This window comes from Falco punctatus, assembly GCF_963210335.1.
Source record: "Falco punctatus genome assembly, chromosome: 9".
Classification (NCBI taxonomy): Eukaryota; Metazoa; Chordata; class Aves; order Falconiformes; family Falconidae; genus Falco; species Falco punctatus.
In genome coordinates this window covers 5,634,815-5,661,672 of record NC_137589.1, presented here as the reverse complement: position 1 = coordinate 5,661,672, position 26,858 = coordinate 5,634,815, and the positions used below count along the sequence as shown (strand labels likewise).

General features: G+C 42.2%; 1 protein-coding gene across 9 annotated transcripts in view; it reads left to right on the top strand.

The window, feature by feature from the left end:
* Window positions 1-26,858, top strand: part of TACC2 (transforming acidic coiled-coil containing protein 2) — a 146,099-nt gene that overhangs the window by 59,129 nt on the left and 60,112 nt on the right. For 7 of the 9 annotated variants that reach the window (XM_080401488.1, XM_080401487.1, XM_080401489.1 and 4 more), the window contains 2 exons: window positions 4,528-4,653; window positions 12,328-12,459. In XM_080401488.1, the coding sequence (XP_080257614.1) occupies window positions 4,528-4,653; window positions 12,328-12,459 (258 nt within the window). Of the gene's footprint in view, window positions 1-4,527; window positions 4,654-12,327; window positions 12,460-13,194; window positions 24,493-26,858 lie in introns of those variants that run through there. The other 2 variants (XM_080401490.1, XM_080401493.1) reach the window with 2 other exon arrangements.

The following is a 26,858-nucleotide window of genomic DNA, read 5'->3' as shown; positions in this document are numbered from 1 at the left end:
GGTGCTGCCCAAGCTGCTGTGGGCTGGTCTGGCTCTCCCTGGGTGCTCTTAGTACCATTAGTCAGCATCCAGACCTGTCCTGCTCATTGCTTGAGCCTGGCTCAGAGGAGGAACATGTAGATCTCAGACACTGGAATTAATTCCCCCGGGAGCCAGTTCTGGTATCTTGGTGGCAGTGTCTTTTCCGTAAGTGCAGAAATGCTGCCGTGCAGAGTACTGCACATCAGACTCATGTGTCCCCTGTATGACAATAATTTTATTTATTTAATTAACGCATGCCAGTTCATCTCTTGGATACCTTCATTACTGTGTTTGTATAGCACCCGGCTCAGCAGGACTGAGCCTGGCTGAGGCGTGCAGAAGGTCCTGCAGTGTAAATACAAATGCTGATACGAGGCACTTAAGGCATAGTTTCTCCTTCAGAGTACAGAAGGAATTTGAGAGATTTTTCCAAAACCACATTTTTAAATGCATAAGTAAGTCCTTGCTGGGCTTACAAAAGGCAGCATCTTTCCCAAAACTTAAACTTTTGACTGTGAACGTGTGTTTAGCTGGTAAAAGTAAGTCCCTGGTTGTATCTATGCATAGTGACCAGCAAAAGTAACCAGTGACCCCAGTCATTGTTACGTCTGAGCTTTGAAAGCTGTTGCTGGCCTATGGACTTGCCCTGTGGGGACATCATTTAGTTATATGGATGTCCTCTTAGTTCATTGGGAAATAAAGCCAGGTTTCCCATTTCAGTCTTAGCATCTTGTATTTTTCCTAAAACTCTATTAATTTAAAAATTGATTTTAAATTACCTCACAAGAAGTAGGGGGGGTGGGGGGAGAAAGAGCAGTTTGTTTGCTTTTAATCCTGTGATGGTATTTTATGCAGCACTTGGCTGAATTGCTTCCTGAGCAAGATTAGGTTTAGTTTCTGATGCCAGTAATGTTGATTCTAATCTGAGAAATAGCTTACCTCCTACTCTGCTAAATCATGTTGACAGGAGTCCCAACAATCATGAAAATATTTTTGAAGAACAGAAGTACCAAAAGTGCATAGAGTTACTATAGCAGGTGATTGTTGTATTTTCTACACATGAAGTTTATGTTGATGAATGTGGCTAGTGTATGAGGTAAGCTACAAAATAAAGTATGAGAAACTAAAAATTAGTATTGTGAAGGAATTACATAATAAAATAGATGAAATTTTGTAAGGTGCAGTGTGTCTGAATGAATGAATTTGAACTGATGTAGATGCTGCTAGATCTCTTTCCCATGCAAAGAATTGCAGTGTAAGTACTTACCAGAAATAGCAAATCCTGTCAGTGTTTTTCTGTGATTACTATTTTTTTCTTGCATATGCGTGAATTGAGGCTCAAAAGTTTGACTCTTTGGCCCAAGTTATTACAAAGCCAAGCATGAAATCCAGAGGGTTTTGTCTATGTGCCTAGTTGTACGCCATGAGCAACGTCTCATATCTGGAAGAAAACAAAATAGCGGGTGATGAGAGTGCTGAGAGATCAGTCCTGCCTTGTGGTTGTTGGTGTCATTTTCCAGAGGTTTCTGGAGAAAGAGCAGGATGTATAAATCTTACTGTTATCTCATTAAAAGCAACCACATGTTTGGGACTAGGAGATAGCAGGGCTTGAAATGCTTATTTGTTTCCCTTGGAGTAAATTGGAGCTGTTGCCCACATCCAGCTCTCCTGACTGGAAAAACTGCTGTTGGGGGGTTGGTGCCGAGGAGCTGACCCTGGTTGCCTCTGTGTCCGTGCATGTAAAGCTGTGCTTTTTTACGTATTTTAAATACATTTCCTGCCTTGGTTTGAAAGCTTCTTACAGAGAGAGAGGTCAGACCTGCTGTGTTTAAACAGAAGAAATTACCTAGGTTTATGCAGTTATTTCACATTCATTCATTGGTATTTAATGACGACTATGGGTCAAGCTTTGTCTGACACTTGCTGTTTGCATACCTGCCTTCTAACAGTGACTTGGAAAATCGCTTTTCAAGGATAAGTAGAGGCTGTAAAAGTGAAATGATGAAACTCTAAAGCCTAGGGACACTTGATGGGTAATGTCTTTCACTTGTGACACACTAATAACAGACTGAACCCCTTGGTCTTTGGGCTGAATTTAGTCTGCTCGTTGCAGCTGTTAGTAAGCAACTGCTTGTTAAACTGTGAGGTATTTTCCTTTGAAAAGTATTTCAGTCATGCTTGTCATAAGTAGAATTTGGAAGTCATTTTAAGTAGATCCTCTTCTAAGACTTGACCCAGAACTTGGGCAATGGAATGGAAAAAGGTTGTGGCCTTTTTACAGAGCTCAATTCTTGGAACAAATTGGCCTAAAGGGCTGCTGGCAGCCCAGGACTTAGAGCAGGGACCTGGTGGCAGGCACCTGTGAAGGAAGAAGGTCGTGATGCCCAGGAATGTCAGTGGTAGAACTAGTTTGAGCAGCTTTTGGATAGCTTCATTGTTTGTCCTGCACAGAGCAGGGTGGCTTGGCAAGGAGCAGCTTTGTCGTCACCTCCCCTAGCCCAAGTTTTAAGTTACATTGTTCTTCGTAGACTGTATGAAAATCACTGTCTGGGAGTTCATCACACAGGAAATGTGAGTGGTAGTGGGCAAGTGCTTCACTTCTCACCAGACTGGAGCACACTAGTACAACAGCTTCAGCTGGGGTTTTGGCTTTCACTGTACTTTCTACACGTTCACAGGAAATGTAGCTTTGTCAGTAGCCAGTACAAGACCCACCCACCTGTGTTTTACTCCTTATGTATATGAGCAAAAGATTGCAATGTCCTGTTGCCAAGATCTGCTTTCTAAACACTTGTTTTAAGGCAAAGCAGAGGGGTCACCCCAGTTTGTGGTTTAAATATATGCAACTCTTAGCAATGAATGAAGGCTGGTCCTTTTCCACTAAGAAGAAGGGCTTAAGAACTTGTAAACAGCTCAAAGGTTTCTACAGTAGACAGGGTCCTGAGGTGTGGTTAAACCAGAGGACATGTAGACAGTTAATTGCTTAGTATTGTAATTAGATAAAAGTAATACTGCTAAGCTTAAAAAATAATCAAATGTTCTAGGCTGTGATCTGAGAACTGCACTCAGTGCAGTGGGTTGGTCCCCCTCTTGTTAGTGTTGGCATTAAGGAGAGCAGAATGCTACCTGGCCTGTCAGGGATGCCATGGACAAATAAACTGCGCTGAGTGCAGAATGATGCTGTCATAACTCTGGAAATTAAGAGCAGAAACACTGGCTTACAAAGGATTACAGATCCTTTTATTATCTATAGTAAAAGAATCAGAAAACAAGCTTGACAGATCATTTTTCCTGTATGAATGTGTTACAGAATCCTTTAGATAACATGCATGAAGTGTAAGTCTATTCAGATGGTAGCCTTCACTCCTTACCAGAATAGCACTGATCCTATTCTAGTGCAGTTTAATTAACTTCTTTTGTTCTTTGAAGCAAAATTAAACTACAATAGAGAATCATACTAGATCTCTGGATATGGAGTTAGGTAAGGAAGTAATCGTTTAGAGTTAAGGCTGAATTCTGTGATCTAGGGCTTTTCATTTTTGAGCTGAAATCCCAAAGGCTGAGTGACAGTTTTAAGTTTATACTCCTCTGCTCAAAGCCATCTGTGTATTGTTCCATCCATCTATTTCAACCCCTGTACAGGGTTGTGTTCACTTGGTAGTACAGGAAACAACATGGACAGAAGGGGGGGTCAGGAAAGCAGCGTCTTAAACTGAGCCACTTCAGTGAACCTGCAATGTGAAACTGGAACTCCAATTAAAGGTCACATTTTAGACTTTATAAAAACCTGAGGATTTTGGTGAGTTTTAGGGAAAACAGATACTTCCAGGGCCCTGGTCTCTGGGTAACCACATGGGAAAGTCAGGCTGAAGTAGGCAACAAAAACAGTTTTCAGGGTGTTCCCATGGTTTGGTGTCTGTTAAAAACAAAAAACCCCTCACCCTTCTTCAGCAAGGCTCCTTCCCTTATGGATTCAAAGGTGTGTTTCCAAACTGTTTTCTTTTACAGACATAGTGCTGGTGCTCAGCTGCACCCTGCTTTCCCCAGGTATGGGGCAAGGCTGGGTGTCTCCCTCTGTGTGCTCCCTGCAACACCTGGGACACCTTTGTCTGACTCTGTACTCCTGCTGATGAGCCCTCACACAGCTTCATTGGCAGGAGAAAGGTTTCTGAACAAGGAAATCTTGCCATTTATCTTGTTCAAGCAGTAGCTAGTTTTCTCATTTGCTTTGTAAAATCGGAATGAAAATCGGTATAATTTGCCGTTGGATTGTACTGTCTCATTGCTCCTGTAGTTGTAACACAGACAAAAATGCAGTAACTTCAGTCTGGTGGGAACAGTAGAGCTGTGTGCAAAAGCAATTTATACTAAAAATGCCGACTTTTGCTGCATTCCCTAATGCACAAGGTAGCATACGCATGCTGAAGTCCGGGGGTTCGAACAGGCAAGTTCTGCAACAACTCAGACCTCTAAGGCTGCCTTTTTCCGTGTCTTTTCTCTCCGCAGCCCTCCTGGGCCAGGTGATGACATACAGTTGGCTTCTCCCCTTGACCCTTCTGAGCAACCCTTAGCTCTTCCTACGGCATATGGAAGTGTTGACCCCGTGGATGCCGCTGAGCTGACTGCAGCGAGGTATTGTACAGGGCCATTGCAGCTGGGGCAGTGGGAAGCAGCTGCAGACCACTTACTGATGGGGGCGGGTGGCAGATCACGGAGGTCAGCGCTGGCTAAGAAATTGCTGTCACTCTTCTTGGATGGATATATTTCTGGTATGGGCAGTTGCTGATGGGTTTGCTGAGTCCGTAGTCAGTGGGGCATCTTTCAGTGGAAATCTTTACCAGAATTTAAATCTCCCTCTATGAAAACCTTCAAAGGAAGATGCTGTTTAACCTTTCCCTGAGATTGAATCACTTTGGCACATAGGAGGGTCATGCCATGTGACGGTGCAATGTATGCCCTATATTTTTTTAGGTGCTTTTACTTTTCTTGGAGTAGTACAAGGTAATTGATCCTTTGGGCATTTAATTTTGAGAAGTTCCTTAACAGTATAATGCTGATTATAAAGCATTCAGGTATCTCATTTCTGTTGGACACCAGGCTTTTTATCTGCTTTTAATTGCACTGAGAAGGGAAACTGTTGTTTTATATCTGCTGGTGGCAGTTGAGTCGTTAGGATCTTTGGCCACGTGAATTTGTCTTAACTGCCAGCAGTAGAGGAAGCCTTGTAGGGAGTGTTTACCCTTCAGTGTGAATTCAGTGGAGTGTAAACATATACAATATATTTAAGCTAGTATTAAATTGGTCAGCTGAAGTAGCAACAATATGCTATCAAAGGTAGAAAGGAACTTGTGTGGTTTGCTCAATCCACCTTAAAAGCTGGGTGACTTTGCTGTTCAGCCGGTACCGGTCTTCCGTCAGTCCCCAGGCTGGTTAGTTGCTAATGCTGGCTGAGTGCATCTGTGAGAAACAAACTTTTTCCTACAGTCAGGGTAAGATGATCTAGAGGAGCTTACAGTAGGAAGCTAATGATGTGGAGTTCTTCCAGTTCTTGTAAGTTTTTACTCAAAGAGTTGCGTTTCTTTGTTTTTAACAAATGTAATTGGGTTACTGGTGAGTGTTTGTGGATTCTGCTTTTTCTTACTAATGGATTGTTGGCCATAGTAGCAAGGCAGTTAGAAGAGGATGAGCAGTAATTGAGGTGCAGCTATCAGCTATTTTCTGAATGTGGAGGAATGCAAAAAGACTAATGCCAGAAGTGCCAGGAAGATTTATATCTGGTCTCTGGGCTACAGTCTAAAATAGACAGTTCAGTTGCCCTTGGGGTGATAGTTTGCTGTTTGTAGAGAAAAAGTCACACAAGCTGATTATGATGAAATGTCACCTTAGGAAACATTTAAAAAGAGCAGTCGGAGTATTTTAATTTACTGTTTCTTGTAAAACTCATGAATTCACACTGTTCACATTCTTACCTGGATCTGGAATTTCAAGTTAATTATAACATACCTATTCTTTTGCTCTACTTCACAACTTCTGTTTTTAATAAGTTTTTACTGTTAATGTCCAAAACTTAGTCTAGGGGTTCCTTGCTTCATCCCGGTTGCGTAGGCTGTGAGTGCTGGTGCTGAGCTGCAGTTAGCCCATACAGGGCGGCTGAGCCCAGTAGGGGTGAGGGCACACAGGCTGCAGCAACCACAGCATCTGGCTCTTATTTCCATATCCTGACCTTGAGGAAGGTGCAAGGATATCTGCAAGGGTTCAGTGCTAAAAGTTGCAACCAGGGATATTCAGCATGGAAGTAAGTAGTTTTTTAGTTTCTGAAACAGGACTGTGGTCAGCTAGAATGAATATGGCTGCAGATAGTTCTTCTACGTTTATTTTTCTTAATTTTTTTTCTTAATTTTTAAAAAAAGCTGCACAAGTTCACTCTTCATAGAATGGTTTGGGTTGGAAGGGACCTTAAAGACCATCTGGTTCCACCACCGTGCCCTGGGCAGGGCCCCCTCCCCCCAGCCCAGGCTGCTCCCAGCCCCATCCAGCCTGGCCTTGAGCACTGCCAGGGATGGGGCACCCACAGCTGCTCTGGGCAGCCTGGGCCAGTGCCTCACCATTCTCACAGTAAAGAATTCCTTCATAATACCTAATCTGAATCTACCCTCTTTCAGTTTAAAACCATTACCTATTGCTACAGGCCCTACTAAAAATTCTGTCACCATCTTTCTTCTAAGCCCCCTTTAAGTATTGAAAGGCTGCTATAGGGTCTCCCCGGAACCTTCTTTTCTCCAGGCTGAACAACCCCAGCTCTCTCAGCCTGTCTTCACAGGAGAGGTGCTCCAGCCCTCTGATCATGTCCACGGCCTCCTCTGGGCTTGCCCCAACAGGTCCGTGTCCTTCTCATGCTGGGGGCCCCAGAGCTGGTCGCAGTGCTGCAGGGGGGTCTCGCCAGAGTGGAGTAGAGGGGCAGAATCCCCTCCGCCACGCTTCTGGGGAGGCAGCCCAGGATTCAGTTGGCTTCCTGGGCTGCGAGCTTCTTGTCAGTATTGTTTGTTTTTCTTACTCCTTTGTTTTGCATCCTTGTTCTGCTTTAGACCTACAAGCCTACCCGTTCTCCTTGCACCTGTTTTTCCTGTCCAGGTTGTTGTTGCTTGTCAGTTTCTCTGTGAACCTTGCAAAGGTGTTCCGTGTTGTCCTAGCAGGAGAAAAGCAGTATCTCCCATGTGTGTGCCCACACACAGATGCAGCTGGTTGGCAGAAGAGGGGTTAATATCAACACAGCTGGACCCCTGCTTTAGACCCCCTGTCTGAGACCGGCATGGTGCAACTCTCTTCCAGCAGTAGCAAACACTGCTGACTTCTCTTTGATTTGGTCAGACCTAAACTGATAACAACATAATGTTAGTAGCAAGTGAAAGTAGTATTCTTAAAATGCATTGGATTATGCTCACAGTGAGAATCAGTAGAAGGACCGGGCTTTTCTTATCGAAGGGAAGAGTTTTAGTGATGTTTCTTGTTTCAAGTCATTGCCTTATCCCTCATCTTTTCTTCACCTGTGACATGAAGCAGATTCTTGCCTTTATAAGATGATCATACTAAAGCCACTGCTTTTTCGACATTTTATGTAGAAGTACTGCACCACTGCTTTTCAATGTGACTACAAAAAATGCTGTAATGCACACACACGTGATGTCTCTGTGTCGATGCCTACTGGTTATACCTCAGAGCTATACTTCTGAAATGTTACCAGGGCTACTAGATGGCATGATGCTATCCCAGTCTGCCTGCCATAAAGTACAATTATAAAGTGGTTTTTCCCCAATATATTTAGTTATTTACTAATAAATTATTTTTGTTTCCATGTATTTTCCCATCAGAGGTGTCACATAATGCAGATGCTGTGTACTTTGACAAGGAAAAATAATGGTTCATATAAGGTAGGGGTCAGTTTGTGCTAAATGTTTTCATGATGGCAGTGCATAATAAGAGTTCAGGTGGTCCCTCCATCTGTCCAGTCAAGAAATTGTATCTTTGTTTTGCATCTTGAGGATGACTGCCTCTCTCCTCTGCTGATAATGTATTGATCAGGGACATGGTATCATGGCATCATCTGTTCAGTAAGTAGGTTTTATTTACTGTATCTGCAGAGGAGTGCCCTGAAAAGAATTAGGTAAAAAGTTCACTGGCTGTCCTGCCAAGCATTTTTGTTTAGCAATGAAACTGAAAGGCCACGTTCACTCTGATTTGCCAGTACGCGTTGCACTAGGAGAAATTTTGGCTAGACATGTCTTTCTCTTTGTGCTGCAGGTGCAGAGCTCTGCAACAGGACTTCTATTTTATATGAGGAATGTTTAGGTTGGAAAGGCAGAGAAGGCAGGTAAATGCCCTGGCTGTACAAGAGCACAGCTTAGCCAGGCTCCATGGTTAGAGGTGTTAAAAATTTCTGAGCTGTGTCTATCTGTTCCCTGCAACTTGCTGCCTCTCTCATGCACAAAAAACCAGCAAGTGCCCAGGAAAAAATGGCAGCTTGGAAAGCACTTCTTGTATGAGTTGTCTTTATGGTCAGGCCATAGGTAACAGGCAGGGGAGCCCAATCTGGTCCCTTCTACATGCTGAGGGAAGCTTCTGCTCTTGCATTTAATCTCCAGCTGAGGTTGCGGAGCTACAGCACGGTGTTTAGTCCAGACCAGACAGAGCTGTCATAGCTCTGTTGTGACTACTAGGGAACGAAAGCTGTTCTAAGCCTGAGCTGGTGTTGGAAAACGTTGTTACCCTGCATCAGCCTCTCTCCCAGCTCCTGTTATACAGAGGGCACATAAAGCTGTCATGAGGGAATTTGTGATAGGTGATGCTGGATGCACTAAAAGCTGTGTTGCTTTATCTGCAGATGGCCCTTCCCTGGTCGCGTAGTTCACAGCCTGGGGACCTGTGATGCTCTCAGGGTGCTCCTCAGTGTTAGCAGCACAAGCAGGCAGGAATACTCAGGCTTATCTGTATGCGCAGATGGTCAGAAAGTGACTTCTGAGAATTACTTAAACAGACGTGGAGCTTGAAAAATGTTTGTTTCCTAATCAGCTCGACTCTACAGGGTAAAGACTGGCCAATGTATAGTATATAAAAATAATAATATATATTATTATTTTTATATTATTACTATAGTAAATAATATATAAAATATACATGTGTAATATTGTGCACTGAGAAGACTTGGCCCTTTGGGTAGTATGCTTGCTACAACCATTAGAATATTACTAGTTGGAAAACTATTTTAACGGCGAATCTTGTTTTAGTAAGAGCTGTGGAGAGGCAGAGGTTTTAATATAGCCACCCCATGTCTGAGTTGATACCAGCAGTCGATAAAGGTACCTGAGTTGATGCAGACTTAGGCTGGAGAGTTTAGTGGACTCAGAGCCTGTGTTTTGGACAGGGTCACTGTGCTGTGCTACCCTGCCTTCATTTGTGCAGCCTGTACTGTTTCTGAGCTGTTCTGCTTCTGCCTTGTCCCTTGTGAGCTTACTATGCCACCAGTGGGCAGCACCCATCTGCAGGTAAGGCCCATCTGGTAATGGACAGTAACCAGCAGCAATACTGTTGCATTTCTACCTGCAAACCATACTGAACAGTGCCAAAATTCTGATGTGGCATTATTAACCCCAGAGCTGGTGTGATTAGTTTTGCATCCTACTTTTCATGGCCTTGCTCAACACTCCTTGGTACTGTGGACCCCATGTCGGAGCAACAACAGTGGGGAAAAGGAGTGGAGGCAGCCAGGTGGGTACCTCCTGGTACTTGTGTTGGTGCTAGATGTCAGAGAAAGTAAGTGCCAACCCCATCTCTGTCGTGTTCCTTTACTTGCACAAGTAAGGCAGCAGACACTTGGCAGGAGTGGTCTTAGTGGAAATCCAGCATTTGAGGGTTGAGATGAGGCTCGGAAAGATGAAGGGAAATGATTTGTGGATTTTAACACACACAGGTACTATAGCTTATAAAAGCGTAAACCCTGTGCTTTGTGAAGGCTGGGGAGCAGAGCTCTTCTGAAAATGCTTGTGTTTTGATAGCCAGTTTTGCTTTGCCGAACGTGTTAGGAATGACGTTAGTCAAACTGTGCCTCTGAAAATTTCATTTTATGTGGAAAGACTTAAAGGGGGAAGCCGAAGGGCTGCAGATGGGCAGTGGGGCCTCTGCAAAGGGTGTGGGTGAGAGGGGAGCAGGTGCTACTGTAAGCAATTAACTGGGACAGTTTGGTGTATGCATAACATAAGGTCCATAACTTTATGTGTGTTTGGTATTCTTGCTTGGCTGGGCCCTCTTGTGAACTGTTTGGGTTTTGCAATTCTTTGTTTACTCTCCAAACAGATGTTCATCATTGGCTTATTTTTAGTAGTTTACTTTTTGCTTTAAAACCTTACTTTCTCTAATCTTCGTGTGACCCTATATAGGCACATCGCCTTTGTGTATGTTTGATGCCATTACTATATTAGGACAAAGACTTTTTTAGCAAAGGAAAAAGTCCTTTGCATGAAAAAGGAAACAGCTTATTTATTTATTTATTTTAACTTGACGTGACTGAAAACTTAGGAAACCTATGCCGGTGTCAGACCAGTTTGAACAAACTGGGGAAAGCGAAGGAAGGAAGGAGTGCATGAAGCAGAGGTAATTTTTCGGAAGAAATAACTGAGTAGTTATCCCATATGGCAAAAAGCAGCTTCATAGATATGAGCTGTCAAGATAAACCCCTTCCGGAAAGAGCTTTTGTGATCTTAGTAAGTTAGTGGATAAACACTTTGGAAAATAAGTGTGCTGGTGCTTATAGGTACTGTAACTGAAGTTAGGGATGTGATTTATGTTTGTCCTTTGTTTGTGTACGTGTTTCTAAAGAAAGGAATAGTCTGTCCCTGAACCTTACTAACTTACTCAGTAACACAATTAAATCTACCTTCTACAATTACAGTGTAATTACTGGGGGGGAGGGGAGAGGAAATTTTAAAAGGAATGGCTAAGATAGCAGTTTATTTTTAGTTCAGGAAACCTAAAAGAAGCTTCTCAGCAAAGGCCTGGTTCCAACATTTCGTTAAACGTTTGTGTCTGGATCTCTGGAAGCAGGAGCTGGCACAAGCATAGGCTTTTGCGTGTGGCTGCTACCCCACGACATCTGTGTCCCTCTGGTATGTCGAAGCTGCCCTGGGAAGGACAATGTGGCATGACAGGACCCTGTGCTGCTCCTGCTTTTGAGACATGAAGTCATTGGTTATATAGCTCCTTTTCTGTCATTAGTTTAATGAGTGTGGCCAAAGCAGGGGGAGTAGTGTGGTTGCCAGTGTGCTTAAATGAGGGAGAACGCAAGTGAGCTTCTTCTGGAGTGATCTTTTGGATGCACGGGTGATTTACACTCTTAAACAGCATGAGAAGGCTCAGGAGAGAAGTGTTTTATTTGTGTTGCTGTCAAAAACTTTTTTGCTAGTTTGAGTTTTGCCTAAGAAAACAGAAAGTTAATGGAGCTGCAATGGTGCATTCTGCCCTGATCTGCCTTGAGGAGAGAGGACGGCAAGACTGCCCTCCCCTGCGTGCCAGGGATCTGGGCAGATGGCTGCTTCCTCCTGGACTCTGGTTGGTGTCTGTGTGCAAGAACTCCTTTCCTGCAGGGACCGGGAGTGGGCATGCCTCCTCGTACGGCCCCACAGTGCTTTCCCTTGAGTCTTTCCAATCTGTGTTTACATGCTCTGGAAATCATTACGTGACCGTCAAGCTTCTGAGCTTCAGTCTTGTGGGGCTTTGCTGAGCCGAGGGACCTGTAGGAATTAACCAGTATAACAGTATTACAGCCCCGTAATCTTAACGTTCGTGTCATGAGTTCAGGGATTATTGTGCTTTTAGCATTACAGGAGAGCTTTTAAAGTAAGAGATTTTTTTAGTCCCAGGTTGCAGGTTTTTCTAAAAGGCAAGTCACTTAATTGAATGTTTGTGTTGTACACAGAGGAGAAAGGGCTGTTTAAGAACTGCAAAGTAGTCATTAGTGATTTGTTTTACTAATTTCACATACAGTTACATTCCTGTGGCAGTTAATATTATGGTCTATAAGAGCTGTCAAAACTTTGCAGTGTTACTGGTTATATGGTCATCTGAGAAATTAAGTGAAGTAAAGTTTGTAGGAAGAAGTAATTTGTGGGAGGTGGGAGAGAGGGAATGGGGGAGGGGATGATGTGCTCCTTGGAGCTCCTTAGTTCATATCCAGCCAAAGTTCATCATGAGGCTTCACTAAAGCTTCAATGAGCACTTCTGAAATTTGTCAGCTTATTTTTAATAATTGTTTTGCAGCACTTGCAAGCCTGATAGCTGTGAAGAAGTTGATAAACTTGTTTCTGAGGATGTATCTTTGGCTGTGGCCCCTGGTGATGGTGTAGAACTGCCTGTGCAAGAAACTGAAGGTTTCACAAGGGAAAAAAAGAGGTATTGTGCAATGTTATTTCATATGTTACAATAAATTTCCACGTCTGTACATCCTTTGCTTAAGAAAACATAACTGTTGTGAAAGAGGCTAAATAACTTTTAACAGGTGATCTGTTATGTGCACACTTTGTTGCTAGATTTTGAAACCAAATGGTAGACTATCAAGAAAGACCTGCTTACTCCAGTATATTTACTCCAAAAGACCAGAAGAGGGAGCTTGGATTACACTGGTTATTACTATGACGATCTTCCGACTATTTTTATATTAATAATTTTAAAAGTTTTTTTCCAAATATTTTCCTTTCTTGAAGTTCAAGTTTGGTTTTGTTGTTGTTGTGTTGGTTTGGTTTGATTTGGTTTTTTTGTGAAACTGTGCAAGATGAGATCGTATTCAAGAGGACTGTTCTACTCACCCCCCTTCAGAGGCTGCCTGCTTCTTCCCCACCCTGCGCTACTGATTTGCATTGTAGTTGTCAGTACTGAAGGAAGAAGTTCAGCTTGGTTTTGCTCTTGCTGAAAAAATGTTGAATTATCTTGATTTCATAGTTAAGTGTTTCCTTCAGATTTGCATTGATTGGTGCCATAGTGTTTGGTAGATGGCTTAGCGCATTTTTGCTTGGAAAACCCCCAAACTGAGTCATCCCACCTCAAATATAGTTAAGGCAAGACATGTGCTTGGATATTGGCAAGACATGTGCTTGGATATTCATGTCAGAGCTTCAAGACAACGCCTGTCTTGTGGGTGATTACCCAGTATGCTGTTGTGGCTCGGCAATAAAGGCATGCCCTTATTGTGACATCTATTAATGGAAAAGGTCACAGCACAGCTGAGAATATTAAATGGGCACTCCCTGGAGAATAACATTCTCCACCCTACAAATACAGATTGGCAGCTTGTGACAAGTATGATACAAGACAGGAGACACCACAGGAAATACAGTTATTCCACTAAAGCTGTCTTCAGAAATGTCAAAAGATGCTGCTGTCAGCAGCAGGATGCTCTGAATCACGAATAAAAATGTACACAATAGACATGTTCTGCTGTGGAACAGTGAATGAATAGCTATCAGCAAATGCTATTCAAAAAAACATCCACAGTATAACACCTAGGAAACGTGTTGGTTAACTATTTGTTCTAAAGTTCTGATAATTTTATCACAAAATGGCATCCTCACCTCTAGTGCACGTGCTTACTGCAACACAGGCCAAGTCTTCTGTTAATATTAGTTCCTCCAGAATACTGTAATGAATTCACACTTTTTAAGCTGGTGGGGAACAGAAGTGCTCAAAGGCCTGTTTTGTGCCAGTATGCAAGTTCTGTAGTCTGGAGAGAATTTTCTGAATGAAGGTGACCATGCTCATTCTCTAAAAATGGAGAGAAATGATCAGGCGAGATTGTAAGTTAGCAAATACTCTCCCCAAGATGTTGGCTCTTTCCAGGAAATCATCCAAAATTTTTTGAACCTTATGGATACCTTGGGCTGAATTTCACATTGTGTGAAATTTAGTACTTTAGTGTAGTCACAGATGACTATCATTTACAAATCCAAATGGAAACCATCAAAACACATGGTGGTTTTTTTTTCCTTTTCACTAGAATTCAGCGTCAAAGAGAGGAGAAATAATTTTAGAACTCTGCAGACAAGCAGAGCAGTTGTGCTCACATATTTAGACTGGCTTGTGGCTCTGAAGTTTCTGTTCAGTTTTGATAATGAGGTAGTGTGTTTAATAATGTAAATGCCTGTGCATAAGAATCTCTTGGATGGGGTAAACAATGGTGTAATTAGGTAATTTTAGTAGAACTGTTTAGTGCAGAATCAAAATCCAACCTAGGGTGTAATAACCAAAATGTATGCTGGCAAGCATCCTTGTTATGCCTTGAACAGCAGTCTTATCACCCACAGCCCTCTTTCTCTAAAGCTGAACTTGCGTGTTTGTGCTTTTTTTGACATGAACACAGACTTTAACAGATCTGAATGGAAATTAAGATGCATGCAGAGGTAAGAATTAGTGATATATCTGTGGGACAAAAGATAATTCTTGCATCCTCTTGAAAAGCAAATATATTACTGTCTAAATAGCTCTTTGCTATTATAATTAGCCCTTTATGTAAATATTTCTTGGACTGTCTTGCATTTTTATGTTGATTCCTGTGTATCAAGTCAAATCAGCCATGGGAAATAATAGCATCCAAATTGGGTTGTGTTTTACTTTGTCACATTTATGGCTGGACGGCATAGGTGCTAAACTTCTGCAAATGCTGTGCCACTGCAGTTTTCTGCAAAATGGATCCTTGAGGCATTTTAGTCTCCTCTGTGGTTATGATGGTCACGTTATGAACTGTCACAGACACTTCATAATTTGGGAGAAATGCTGAAATATTGCTAATGAGTGTAACTTGTCCTTTATGGAATCCCTACAGATAGAGCTGGAAAGACTCTGAAGAGCTGATCCATGCGTTTGATTGTCCTATGAGGAAGTGAGATGGGTATAATCAGGTTTTTAGAGCAAAAAGCAAATGCTGTCTGTTGGGTTTAACCCTAGCCAGCAACTGAAGTTCTATGCAGCCATTTTCCCACTCCCCCCCACCAGTGGGATGGGGAAAAGAATTGGGAAAAAGGTAAAACTCGTGAGTTAAGAGTGATTCAATAACTGAAGTAAATATAATAACAACAATTGTAATGAAAAGGAGAGAGAAGGAGAGAGGAAAAAACCCCAAAGGGAAAAGAACCAAAACCAAGTGATACACAATAGAATTGCTCACCACCTGCTTACTGATGCCCAGCCAGTGCCCCAGCAGTGATTGGTGGGCCCTGGCCAATCCCCCCAGTTTACATACTGAGCATGATGTTCTACGGTATGGAATATCCCTTTGGCTAGTTCGGATCAGCTGTCCTGGCTCTGCTCCTTCCCAGCTTCTTGTGCACCTCCTCATTGGCACAATGTGGGAAACGGAAAAGTTCTTGACTTAGGGTATGTGTTACTTAGTAACAACTAACACATCAGTGTGTTATCAACATTATTTTCATACTAAATCCAAAACACAGCACTGTACCAGCTACTGAGAAGAAAATTAACTATCCCAGCCAAAACCAGGACAGTGTCTTTGTGCAGATCCTCACCTGTAGCCTCACTACCTGCTTTGAAAGCTACACCTGTGCTATTAAATGTGGCTGATGTGATTGGAGAGGTGTATTCTTGTTGTCAGATATGGGGTCAGTTTTCTTTCAAAAGCTAAACCAGACAGAAGTTGGATCATTTTGAGAGACTCTGGTTAGACAGGAAACTTCTGCTGATAGGGAATCTCTGAAATTAAATACACATCTCTGTCTTACCTAATTTTCCTGAAATGAGCCTGAAACCAATTGGAAGCACAGCAACAAATCTTTCTATCCGAAAGTAAAAAGTCACAACAGTATTTACAAAAAGCTCCGCTTTCTGCATTGTTTGTTTCCAAAAGGTGGTTTCATAATACTTCCCTGAGAGGAAGCTAAGCTGAGTTACTGGTGTCACAAGACAAACAGGGTAAGCTTTATGACTTCTGGCTTTTATTTTCTTGATCATGTGTTGAAAGCAAGTTTTCTCCTTTTGCCCACCTTTGCAGAGGCTTGAGGTAAAACTAAGTAAATAGAACCCAATGTATTGCCTTCATTTATGACCAATACTGATAATCCTAGACTGAGTTGCTTTTAATGATGTAATCAAAACCAAGAAGGGATTAAGTGGGATTCAGAAACACAAGGCTTTTTTCCTTGAGTGAATTTAACCCTTTTGAAGGGGATGTGTCATTGTCATTACAGTAAGTTTACAAGTGCAGTGAGCAAGGAAGAGTTGGGAAATAGAAGTGAGGGATGCAAACGCAATCTGAAGGACTCAGTTTCCAAAGTGTGGGGTTTTGAGGTTTTGGGGGTTTGTTTGGCAGGGGGGAGGTGGCCGGTTTGGGTTTTTATAGTATTGTATGAATGGGATAGTACTATACCTCTAATATATGTCTGGACTGACTGGTGCAAGTAATATTTTTTTGGTGAAGTGATTTTTTGTTTTTATAATAGCAACAGAATAAAAGCATTGAAATGAAGTTGCTTAGGTCTTGGACACTAAAATCTAAGGATTTTTCATGAGGCTTTGTGGCTGGTATCCTGAAAAGCATTCACCATCTTCTGAAACACAACATAAAAAAATAGATACCTTCCATGTAATCAGCCAGTCTGTAACAAATGGACAGGAGTGAGCCACAGTCCTGCTCTTCATTCTTTTCCCCCATTCCAGGTTTTTAAAGACATTGTGTCTTGCGAGTGATGCATTCAGAACTGCTCAGCCCCAGGTAGGAGGATGCTTTGTGTTGCTCAGTGTAGATCTCAGCCTGTTATTGACTAATGGCATCAAATCCAGGGATGTCTGCTTTGTTTCAAGCCAAAATGTTGTTGACTAAGTGCATTTTCTTGTAGCTGATGGTGGGATTGGTACGGTGAGATCCCCAGATTAGGGACTGGATCCTGCAGGCTTCTCTGGGTGAACTCATGACTGGAGGGGATGGTCCTGTGTATGAGGGGCAGGGGGCCTGGAGACCTCCATGTTGTGTCCTCTGCCAAGAGGACAGCTTCCATAAAGCAGCAGCAATTCAACAAATAATAGCTTCCAGTAACTGCATTTTTAAAGGCAAAGCATTAATGGATGCTTGACAAAAGTGGGAAATTTCACCCATTTTCTAACCATATCTTTGTTCAGAATTTGGGCTCTCTGGGGTGCATCCTGCCTGCACGCTTATGCTCAAAGAGAGCAATTATTTGTGTGTGTTGTAAAGCTTCTCTCTCTATGTGGCAGTGGACAAAAGGGCGATGGTAGCCCTCTGTTTACTTGTTATTACTGTGTATTTTACAGGTTCCCTCAGGCAATATATGGTAATTGCCTTGCTGCTAGAACAGGTTCAGCAGCATGAAAATGAATATGTCATTACCCTAATTAATCCATCCACAAGGAATTTTAGAATGGCATTAATCATTTTGCATCTGTCCTACAAAACTGTGGCAGTACAGATTCAAGACGGAGATTATGCACCTGGATTGGGTTGCCGTTCCCTCACTGTGGCATGCATGGTGACAGCTCCAAGGGCACCAGAGGAGCCTGGCACTGCCAGGAGGGTAGAGGACTTGCAGGGGATCACCTCTAGTCCTAGAGCAGGTAATATATAGGTTAAAACATAGATTGAGTCAGGTGTATTTTCTCAATAATCAATGTTATGCTTAAATATGTCCTGGGGCACTGTACCCTTAATGCTAAATCTTTTAAAAACAAAAGCAAAAAGAAACCGTGGAAAAATACCAAAAGTACTTCAAAGCAATTTTCTGTTAACTCTTTTGAAATCAAATTGAAGCTGTAAGCTAACTTCTCTAAGAAGTTACCCAGTCATCATTTGACCACCCATCCTTGGCAGTCAGAGCAAAGACGTGCACCAGGCAGTGATTCTGTTCTTGTCTGATTTGTTCATCCTGCATTTTCATAATCTAATTCTTCACTTTGGCCCTGAGGCAAAGAGACCTTTGGATTCTCCCTTCTGAAATCTCCTGCAACAAGGTGCCCCCAGAGAGCATTGTTCACACTGATCTTGTCTGCTGAGGGCAGATGCATGAAAGCCCTTAAAAATGTCAGTTCCCTCCTGTTGTTAGGCAGCCCCTTTCCTGACAGGCCTGGCTCCAGCTGTCTTAGGGATCTTATACCTTGGGATGTTCAAAGGCTTAGAAAGAAATATGGAAGCAAGAAAAGATCCCGTGGTCTGTGATGGCGGTTCTGTAAATCTGGTGCGTGGAAATGACAGTGGAGCTTTGGGCATTTGGCTCATGGATGTGGTCTGCAGAGGCATGCTCAGCAGTGAAACAGTATCCCTGCTTTGGTGTGGTTATGCTTGTGGTCCCAGTCTGGAAGCTGGGCCAGAAATTTGGAAAACAGGGTTTAAAACTTTGTTTGTGATCCAGTGAATTTAGGCCTGGTTCATACAGTAGTAGCATGGTACAGATGAAATCCAAAATTGAAGTGTCTGTGCCTCAGCAGGAGGGGAGAGCAAAGGAGCAAATGACAGGCCAGAAGGTACACAAAATGATGTGGGACAAAGAGCTTTCCATGGGGGTTTGGCTGCCCTTGAGCCTTAACTTGGGTCTCCTCTGCAGATCTGCATAATAGACAGACCCCCTTGTTCCTTCAGTGAAATCTCTGCACAGCCACCATGGAGGCTTCCACACTTGAGGGTGCGCTCAGCTCTCAGAAACCTGATCTCCCTGTTTGTATGGCTTCTTAATTTCATAAAACACTTTTGTACGTGGAATGTTCTGATGCGTTTAGTTCTCACGTTACTGATCGTAATTCACTGCCGACCTCTGAAAGACTGTAGCCCCCCTGCCATCCTGAATAGCACCGTGCAGAGGCCCCTTTTGTTATCTTTGCAGTGGTTTCCCATGCAGCAAATTTCAATAACTAAGCAGGCATCTTGGTTATTCATAACTCTTAATGCCATTAATCTCACTTGCAATTTAGATTAAGCAGTGACCTTAGCAATTTAACAGTGATCAATGGGGGTGGGGGGCACTTTCTTATTTTTATTTCTACTTCTATTTTGAAACCCATTTTAGTGTTCATTTCCTGTGAACTGCAGTGTCCATCCTGCTTGCATCATCACTGGTCACTCCACTTTTCTTTGACTTAGCAGATGGAAATATTCTGTCAGTGTGCTCAGGCTTAAAATCCTGAGACATTGTGCTTTTTCATGAACAGTGTACCAATGCAAATAAAGCACTTGCACTGCGTTAATCTAGATAAATGTTGGAGTAAACAATGTGTTTATCAAAGTATTTGATCTATAAGAATAAGTTAAATCTGTGAAGCTTTACACCTAGTGTCTCCTCATGTTATTTTGTGGTGTATGATTTTATATCATGGTAACACAGGTAGGGCTGTGTTATGCCAGGTGATGTACAGAGGCAATTGAACTAATTACTTCTATTTTTCTTAAAGAGTATATTGAGAAATATTGCACCGATTTAACACTCGCTGATTATTTTAATGTTTGAATTTCATTTACACTCTCCAGTCATGAATCAGTACCCCACTCTAAGCCCATTAAAAAAACCCTAAAAAAACCCAGCTACAAAAAAACCCCAAAACCCCAAAACCAAAAGGACTGGTTTCAACCTGAAGGTCTGCCATTCTTACTTTAGGGCTGAATTTCTGATTTCTCTCTCTTGGAATGGGATTAACTTAGAGATAACTGGATCTTTGAAGGATGGTGATGAATGTGTCTTTAAATTGCTAATTATAGACTATAATCATATATTAATTATACTGTGGACATGAACTGGACTACATGCCTATTACTAGGCACTACTGGCACGTAGGTGTTACAGTTTATGTTAATATTTTACTGTTTTTTTCCAGTAAACCAAAATGGGATACATTTGTTGCATGTTTGAGGTAACTTTTCATACTTGGTCTTTCATTTGAAATAGCACAAAGTTGCTCCATAAAACTAAGTGAGAGAAGAAAAGAAACCTGCTTTTCTTCCACTGCTCTTTGCTACCTGGTAGCAGCAAGTGGTCATTCCTTCCTTTGACAATTTGCATGACCCTCCAGGAGGAGGTTTTGCTTAGGTTCTCTCCTTGGGGTATAATTTTTCAAAATAACAAAGAATTAGTTTTAAATGGTGGTCTGAATTGCACCTCTGGGGACAAAGAGATTGAAGGGCTTGGGTTGCTTTCTGTGCTTAGATGTGACTTTCTGAAGGATTTGATGACAGCACAAGCGTTAAGTATTGCCACTGTCCCACTGTCCCTCTCCCACAGCGGTGCAGGAGTGCAGGCAGTGAGCTGGATCATGGAACGACTTGACTGGAAAAAAAAACACAAAATCAATGTGATCTTGCAAAGATTCCATCTGGCACATCTCTGAGCATAATGTAGGATTAGAGTTAACCAGATAAAGTGGAGAACCAAGGTGAAGGGTAACAAATGCTTTGTAGTGTTCAACGGCAGCTTCAGCAGCTCATTGCTTGAGGATGTCTTTTAAGTGATTCTTCTCAAGGCAAGTGGAAATTACAAGGTGGATCCTCTCTTCATCACTTTAGAGAGGGAGATAAGACTAAGGAGCAAAAAAAAAAAAAAAAAAAGGAAATTTTAGGTGTCCTAGAACTGAAAAAATGTGTAGTGAGTAAAGAAGCACAGAAATATACGTAACATGTCTAGAGCCATGTATTTTTGTGCAGCCTATAATGAAGAAAGCTTAAATTCTTCCAAGTCAAGATTCTACATTCAAGTCCAAGGTTCAGTTACAGCTTATCTTTTTTTGAAAGACCATCGCAGTCTGGACTCTTAAAATTATTAAATATGTTCCCTCCCCATTGAGGTAACTGCACTCACTGGTAGGAATTTGCATGTAATGGCTGATTTGATTTTGTTGTCCTAATTTTGCTTTCTCTCATTGTATCTTCTTGATGCAGTACTTGGTCAGAGCTGCCACGGCTTTTGAGCATGTAATTTCTCTTTGTGCAGGTGCCCTTGGGTATAATGGACTAAGCTCCTTCCTTTTTGGTCTGAAACATTTTCCTAAGACACCAAGCAGCTCTCTTCTGGCCAGTCAATGAAGTATTGACACTAAACTGACAGCAGCACGTCCATCAGGATCTCACTAGTGTTACAGCTCATGTTCTTGTTTTACCAGTACTCCAGTTCACATTGCTGTAATTGAGCTGCTTGGATGGTTATTTTTCAAAGAGAAGAGTTAAACCCTGTCCCCTTTATAAGCAGGGGCTGCGTAGAGGCGGTGAGCTGTCCTCGTGGTGAAGCTCTGAGCCGTGCCGTGAGCTGTGCACATGAACTGGGGTGAGAAGGAGGGGAAAAGGAGGGAATACCTTGTCTGTGGCACCCCTCAATAGACCAGAGCCTCCTGCTAATCTGGACAGTACGTGCAAAGAGACCAGGGGCGTAGCTGGGCCCGAAAGGCGGAAGCCTTTGATCCTGCGCTCTGTCCGTGAACATGTTAACCAAGACCTGCGATTTCTAGTGGAACTTGAATGTCTGTTGCATAGAAGTATTGGAGAATGGGATAAAAACTTTCTCTACTATACAACTCTTGAAAGGACCATGCTGACTCAGAACAGGATTCAATGCAAGCCTTTTTTTACTGGGACTTTGTTTATTTGATAGATAAACATGTGAAACTTGAGGGAGTTGACACAGGCATTTTAAGTGTACTTACACTTCTTAGGAAGCTGCCACAATATTCTTGTTTCCCCCTCCCCAACAGGGCAAACAGTGCCTGTGTTCTCCGTCTCGGCTTCCAGGTACCTGTTAGGGCTTTACTTTCTCAATATGGTGTTTGCCTTCCTAGGGAATTTTTTCCCCCAGTGTCTTCCTTTTCTCTGTAACAAATGAAATCCAGTAATAAGATCTTATGATATTCAGTAGACCTATCTTTTGTAGTTCAGTAGAGCTACCACAGGCAAAACAGAAGCTGAGCTGTAACCTCAACTAATAAGATCTCTGAATACAGCCATGTAATTTTAGCCTGCTGGCTGGTACCGTTTATTTCCCATATTGGATGGCAATACTGGAGTTATTAACCATTTCAAATCTACTGCCAGAGTGTACATGATGCTTTTCATACACTTGCTTCAAATTCTGTGGTTTACTTGCTTGGGAATGTTCCTGACAAGTGTTTACCTGACATTACGTTAAAATTTTGCACACTGGGTTGTGGTTTTATTTGGCTCTGCTGATTTGCTGTCATTAACAGAATTGTCCTGTTCATGGCATTTTGGTAATGTATGTTCATGTTGTTTGGTAATGTTTGGTTCATGGCATCCTGGTAAATGTCTGGTGAACTAAATATTGCTGTAAAGGGGCTAAAAAGCAGCCTGTGTTTTATAGACAGAAGAGGTGCAAACCTGTCAACTGACAGTGTCCCGTGTTTTCATCTCTTGCTCTGAGAGCTGCAGAGTTGTGACAGTGCCTGGGACGAGTCTGGTTCCTCATCTCCTATGCAGTGATGGCTGGAAATGACTGATTGGGCAGATTGGGCTGCCCAGGTAACGAAAGCCTTCCTCTGGAAGCTGGCAAATATAGAAGGTGTAATAAGCTGCCACTACCTTGACAAGAGAGCATCAGCGCTGGGCTCTGATGCAGAGCTTGGGAGTTAACCGTGTCTCAGGCACCCAGCCAGGCACCAGAAATTCTGAAGCTCAGTCTCCCAGTGAGGCAGTGCTGCTGCTTCTATGGGGGACTTGAGATGAGGGTTGAGCAATGAGACACTACTAGAAACAAGGGTTTGGCTTTCACCAGAAATGAAATAACCCCAAAATTGTAAGTTGCTTGGAAGTTTGTGGCTAAACAAAGTGCTGGCTCACTAGCTTTTCCCGTTAGTTTAAAAAAAAAAAACAACAAAACAGAGAAGGCACGTTTACTTTGATGCTGTTCATAAAACAGGATTTAATTTTAGGCAGTCTCTGGAAATGAAATGTGCTTCGTGTTCACTGAGCATCTTTGTTTCTTCTTATCCCAAGAACAATTTATTATGGGTCACCCAGAGAGACAGAACCTTGCACATGTACACAGCAGTCCTTGTTTCTGTAAAGTAAGCAAACCCCACTGGATTTTCCATCTTGCAAGCAGAGAAAAAAAACCCCCGAAGCTGTTTAAGGTGTGAGTCTAGTAAGGCCTCCACTGAAACATGAAAGCCATGCTGTGGTAGGTGTTTAGAACTTAGTCTCTTTTAATATTTCTGTTAAATTTATCTGATCCTTTTGACCTCTCTGCCCTGCACGTATCCACAATTGTTACATAGCTTCAAGTCATTTGTGTCCCTAGAGTTTAATTCTCAGTGTAGATGGTAGTGCAACTGATTTTTTTCTTCTTCAGTGATGCGATACATAACTTATATGGAGCATCTGTTATTTGCTAAAGATGGTGATGTGGAGAGTGACGGTGCGCAGCCCTTTCAGCTTGTTGAATTCCCAGTACCCCGATACCTCCATGGTGGCAAAAAAATAAGCTTATTTGTAGGGTTGGGAATGCTCTTTGCTTGGGCTTGTGCTTTCTGGGTTTAAAGATCCTCATCACAAATCACATCCATATTAGATGATGAGCATCCCCACAGTTCTCCACCTCATCGTCCAGCAAGGGGGTCTGTGCAGGCAGAAGCAAAGCAGTTAAGTGCACCGATCTGTTGGATGGAGCTGTGCTGAGTAGGGTCCGCTCCCACATTGGCTTGTTTACCTTGGCTGCTCATGATATTCTCCCTACGTTCCTCATGGAAGATTCCATTTTTGCAAGAGGGATGAGCTCATTTGTTTAAAAGGAAAAAAAAAAGAAGCAGCCGTTCTGCTTGTTAATCCTCTCTGCAATCATCCCAATATGCACAACTTGCCTGTTTTTAGAGGAAAATGTATGCATGGCATCCAGTGCACACGTGCATTTGCATTTCAAATCAGCTGAGTCAACACAATATAATGGTCCTGCCTGTAGGTCCTTAGGGAGCCACAGTAGCTGACAATGTGTGCTTAAAGGGAGGGTCTGCTTTTCTTCTTTTTTTTTTTTTCTTTCTTTTTTTTTTTTTTTTTTTTTTAAGCCAGTTTCAATAGCCAATAGTCCTGTGTTAGAGGCGCTTGCACCGTAGCTGTTTGGACCACTGATGTTTAGCAGATGATTAGCCTGTCACAGTGGCTGGGATTTGATTTTATTTTATAAATACTGTTCATCTGGACAAAAAAAGAAAAAACAACCCCAAAACTGGCAACAGTTCTGAGAAGAGAAGCTGCTGCTGAAGTGTTTCTGCTTGTGCTGCCACTGATGCAAGCAGCTGTTTCCATCTGCACTGCAGTATCGCAGCCTCTGCACAGTCAGAGCTCTCAGGGCTCCTTGCTGGTGGAATTACGGAGGAAGCTGGCCTTGCTCGTGTCTAGCTTCAACCCAAGGGCACGCTGAGGATGGGAGGGTCGCAGTCTCTGCAGCAGGCAGAGACAGGTAGCCTGAACCGGGAACCGTCAGAGGCCATGTAAGTGTGGATTCCCTTTGCTCTCCTCTTCTTTTTTTTTTTTTTTTTTTCTCTGTGCTGCTGGGCCTGCAGCCCTTCTGCACTTAACCTGTGCGGCGCGTGAAGGAGCTGACTTTGCTGTCTGAGGCCTTTGTTTAATGCTAACTGTGTTCAGCTGGAGACATAGTTAAGGTCTTGCTGAATATTGCGTGTTATATTTTATAATGCTTTCCTAGTATGAAGACACCTGGCTTGGACTGACCGCCTTGGTCTGTTTGTGTTGAGCACTAGCTGTGTACCATATGTTTTGTCTTTTTATGTTTTGGATGCATAATCAATCAAACACAATGACCATTTCCAGTGAACAAAAAACCAGCCCCTTCCCCCCTCCTAAACCCACCACCTCTGTGTTTTCTATTTAAAATGCACAGCATGAGGCTGCATTTCACTGTTTTCTCAGAGCTTTTTTTTGCTTTTCTCTATACAGACACTATTTTTCAGGTCACACCACCCTTGTCAGCATCCGTCCCTGTCATGGTATTATATCCTCTGATGAATCATAAGCAAAGTGTCCTTAGATCTCTTCTCACTGAAGGCCAACTCTGAAAGATTCGTTATGGGGAGGGAGGGAGGAAAAAGCGAACAATTAGTGCTTGTTCAGAACAAGTTACTGCTTTTTCAGTTGGCTAAATCATATATGAAAGTGCACAAATATGTATGTGCCTGCAGAAATAGCAGAGTCATTTCCCATCTGTAAATAGGATTTTGTCATTTATTGGTTGAGGATTTACTAGCTTACTTAGGCAACAGTCTTTTCTCCCTAACCCTCCACCCCAAACTACTAAGCTATCATGCTAGAGCATGGACCTTACCTCTGAATGGATTTTAGAAGAATTGCCTTGTCTCCTATTGTCATTTCAGTTATATAAATCACATTTATCTAACACGTCTGAACACAGAGTTAATTTCTGATAGTGTAAGTTTTAGGTATTTATCCACTAGGGCTAGTCTATAAACTAGCTTCAGATAGGTCTCTTAAATTTTTTTTAAATGTAATGTCTGCTTGTTAAGGTAGATCTGATTATAGTTGAGACATCATTTGTACGTTTGAGATAAGTGCTTCAGAGTCATTGGGGAATGGTAACTGATAGTTTTGCCTCTATAATAGGCCTTACAAGTAGGTATATGCTCCATATTGTCATATTCCAGTATATCAGCAGATAGCTTTGCTTGCTACTGTCTTGTTATATTTGTAAGATACCGGCCTAACAGCATTTCTGCATCCTTTGTTCCTTTGATGTATAGCTTCACCAATTAAAGTCTTTTTCTATATGGTTCTATCTTACATAGTACTGACATTCCTATATACAGCATCTATTTTAGTGATACGGTGGAATAAACTGATGCCTCATTGTCTTTAAAGTACTGTAAATTACATTTTCATCTGCACAGATTGGTGTTGATTTTTAGCAGTGATCCAAGGAGTAGGTAATAAAAGAGATGTAGCTAAAGCAGGGTTCAGTGGTTTTTATCTGCATTTTTCACAGCTTTTTAAGAATACATTCTGTTGAAGAACATATTGATCAAGGTATATATATGTATAGATTTTGGGGGCACATGAATAAATTACATTGTCATCTCTTTCAGTGACACCTTTTCTATATAAGTATACTAACCTTTTGCAGTGAGTCATTCCTGTGGGGTTTTGGTATGGTCTTTTAAGGCCCAGAGTAATCAACAGATACACTTTTAGCACAGGCATCATTCAGTAACTGTTGACGTCCTTTGGAAGAGTTTGTGAAAGATATTACTAGTCTTGTATTAAACAAATCACTGTAAGAATGTGCCATTTTCTTCACTCCAACTAAGTAGTCTCTACAATGAGGTAAGAATGGAGGGGTTTCTTTATCCTTCAGAGAGTACGGGTCTGTTTTCCAAAAACAAGAAGGTCCACGTAGGATATCATGGTAATCAGTTCTGGTCTGAGGTTTTGACTTTATAGCCTAATCACTGTAACTTTTACCAGTGCTTTTTTAATGATGTTACATTTAACTTACTTTGCACACACAAGCAAATTCCTTAATGGCAGTTACTGTTCAGAGGCAAAAACATCTGGCCATGTCCCAGACAAGTTGGGTAACTGCCCATACAGTTACAGCATCCCAGAAATCACCATTCTAGCCTTCAGCAGAGGCTGCCTGCCTGATGGAGACAGCTTCTTAACAAAGGGAAAGCAGGGCTGGGTTTGGATGCCCTGAGTTCATTAGAGGGGTGTAAATCAGAAATCATTACAGGAATAGATTTCTGTTAGCATCAAGAAAGTACAGAGAGAACAAATTCTTTAAGTAGCTGCTGGTTTAGGAGTTCCTCCGAAGTGTCCTATAATG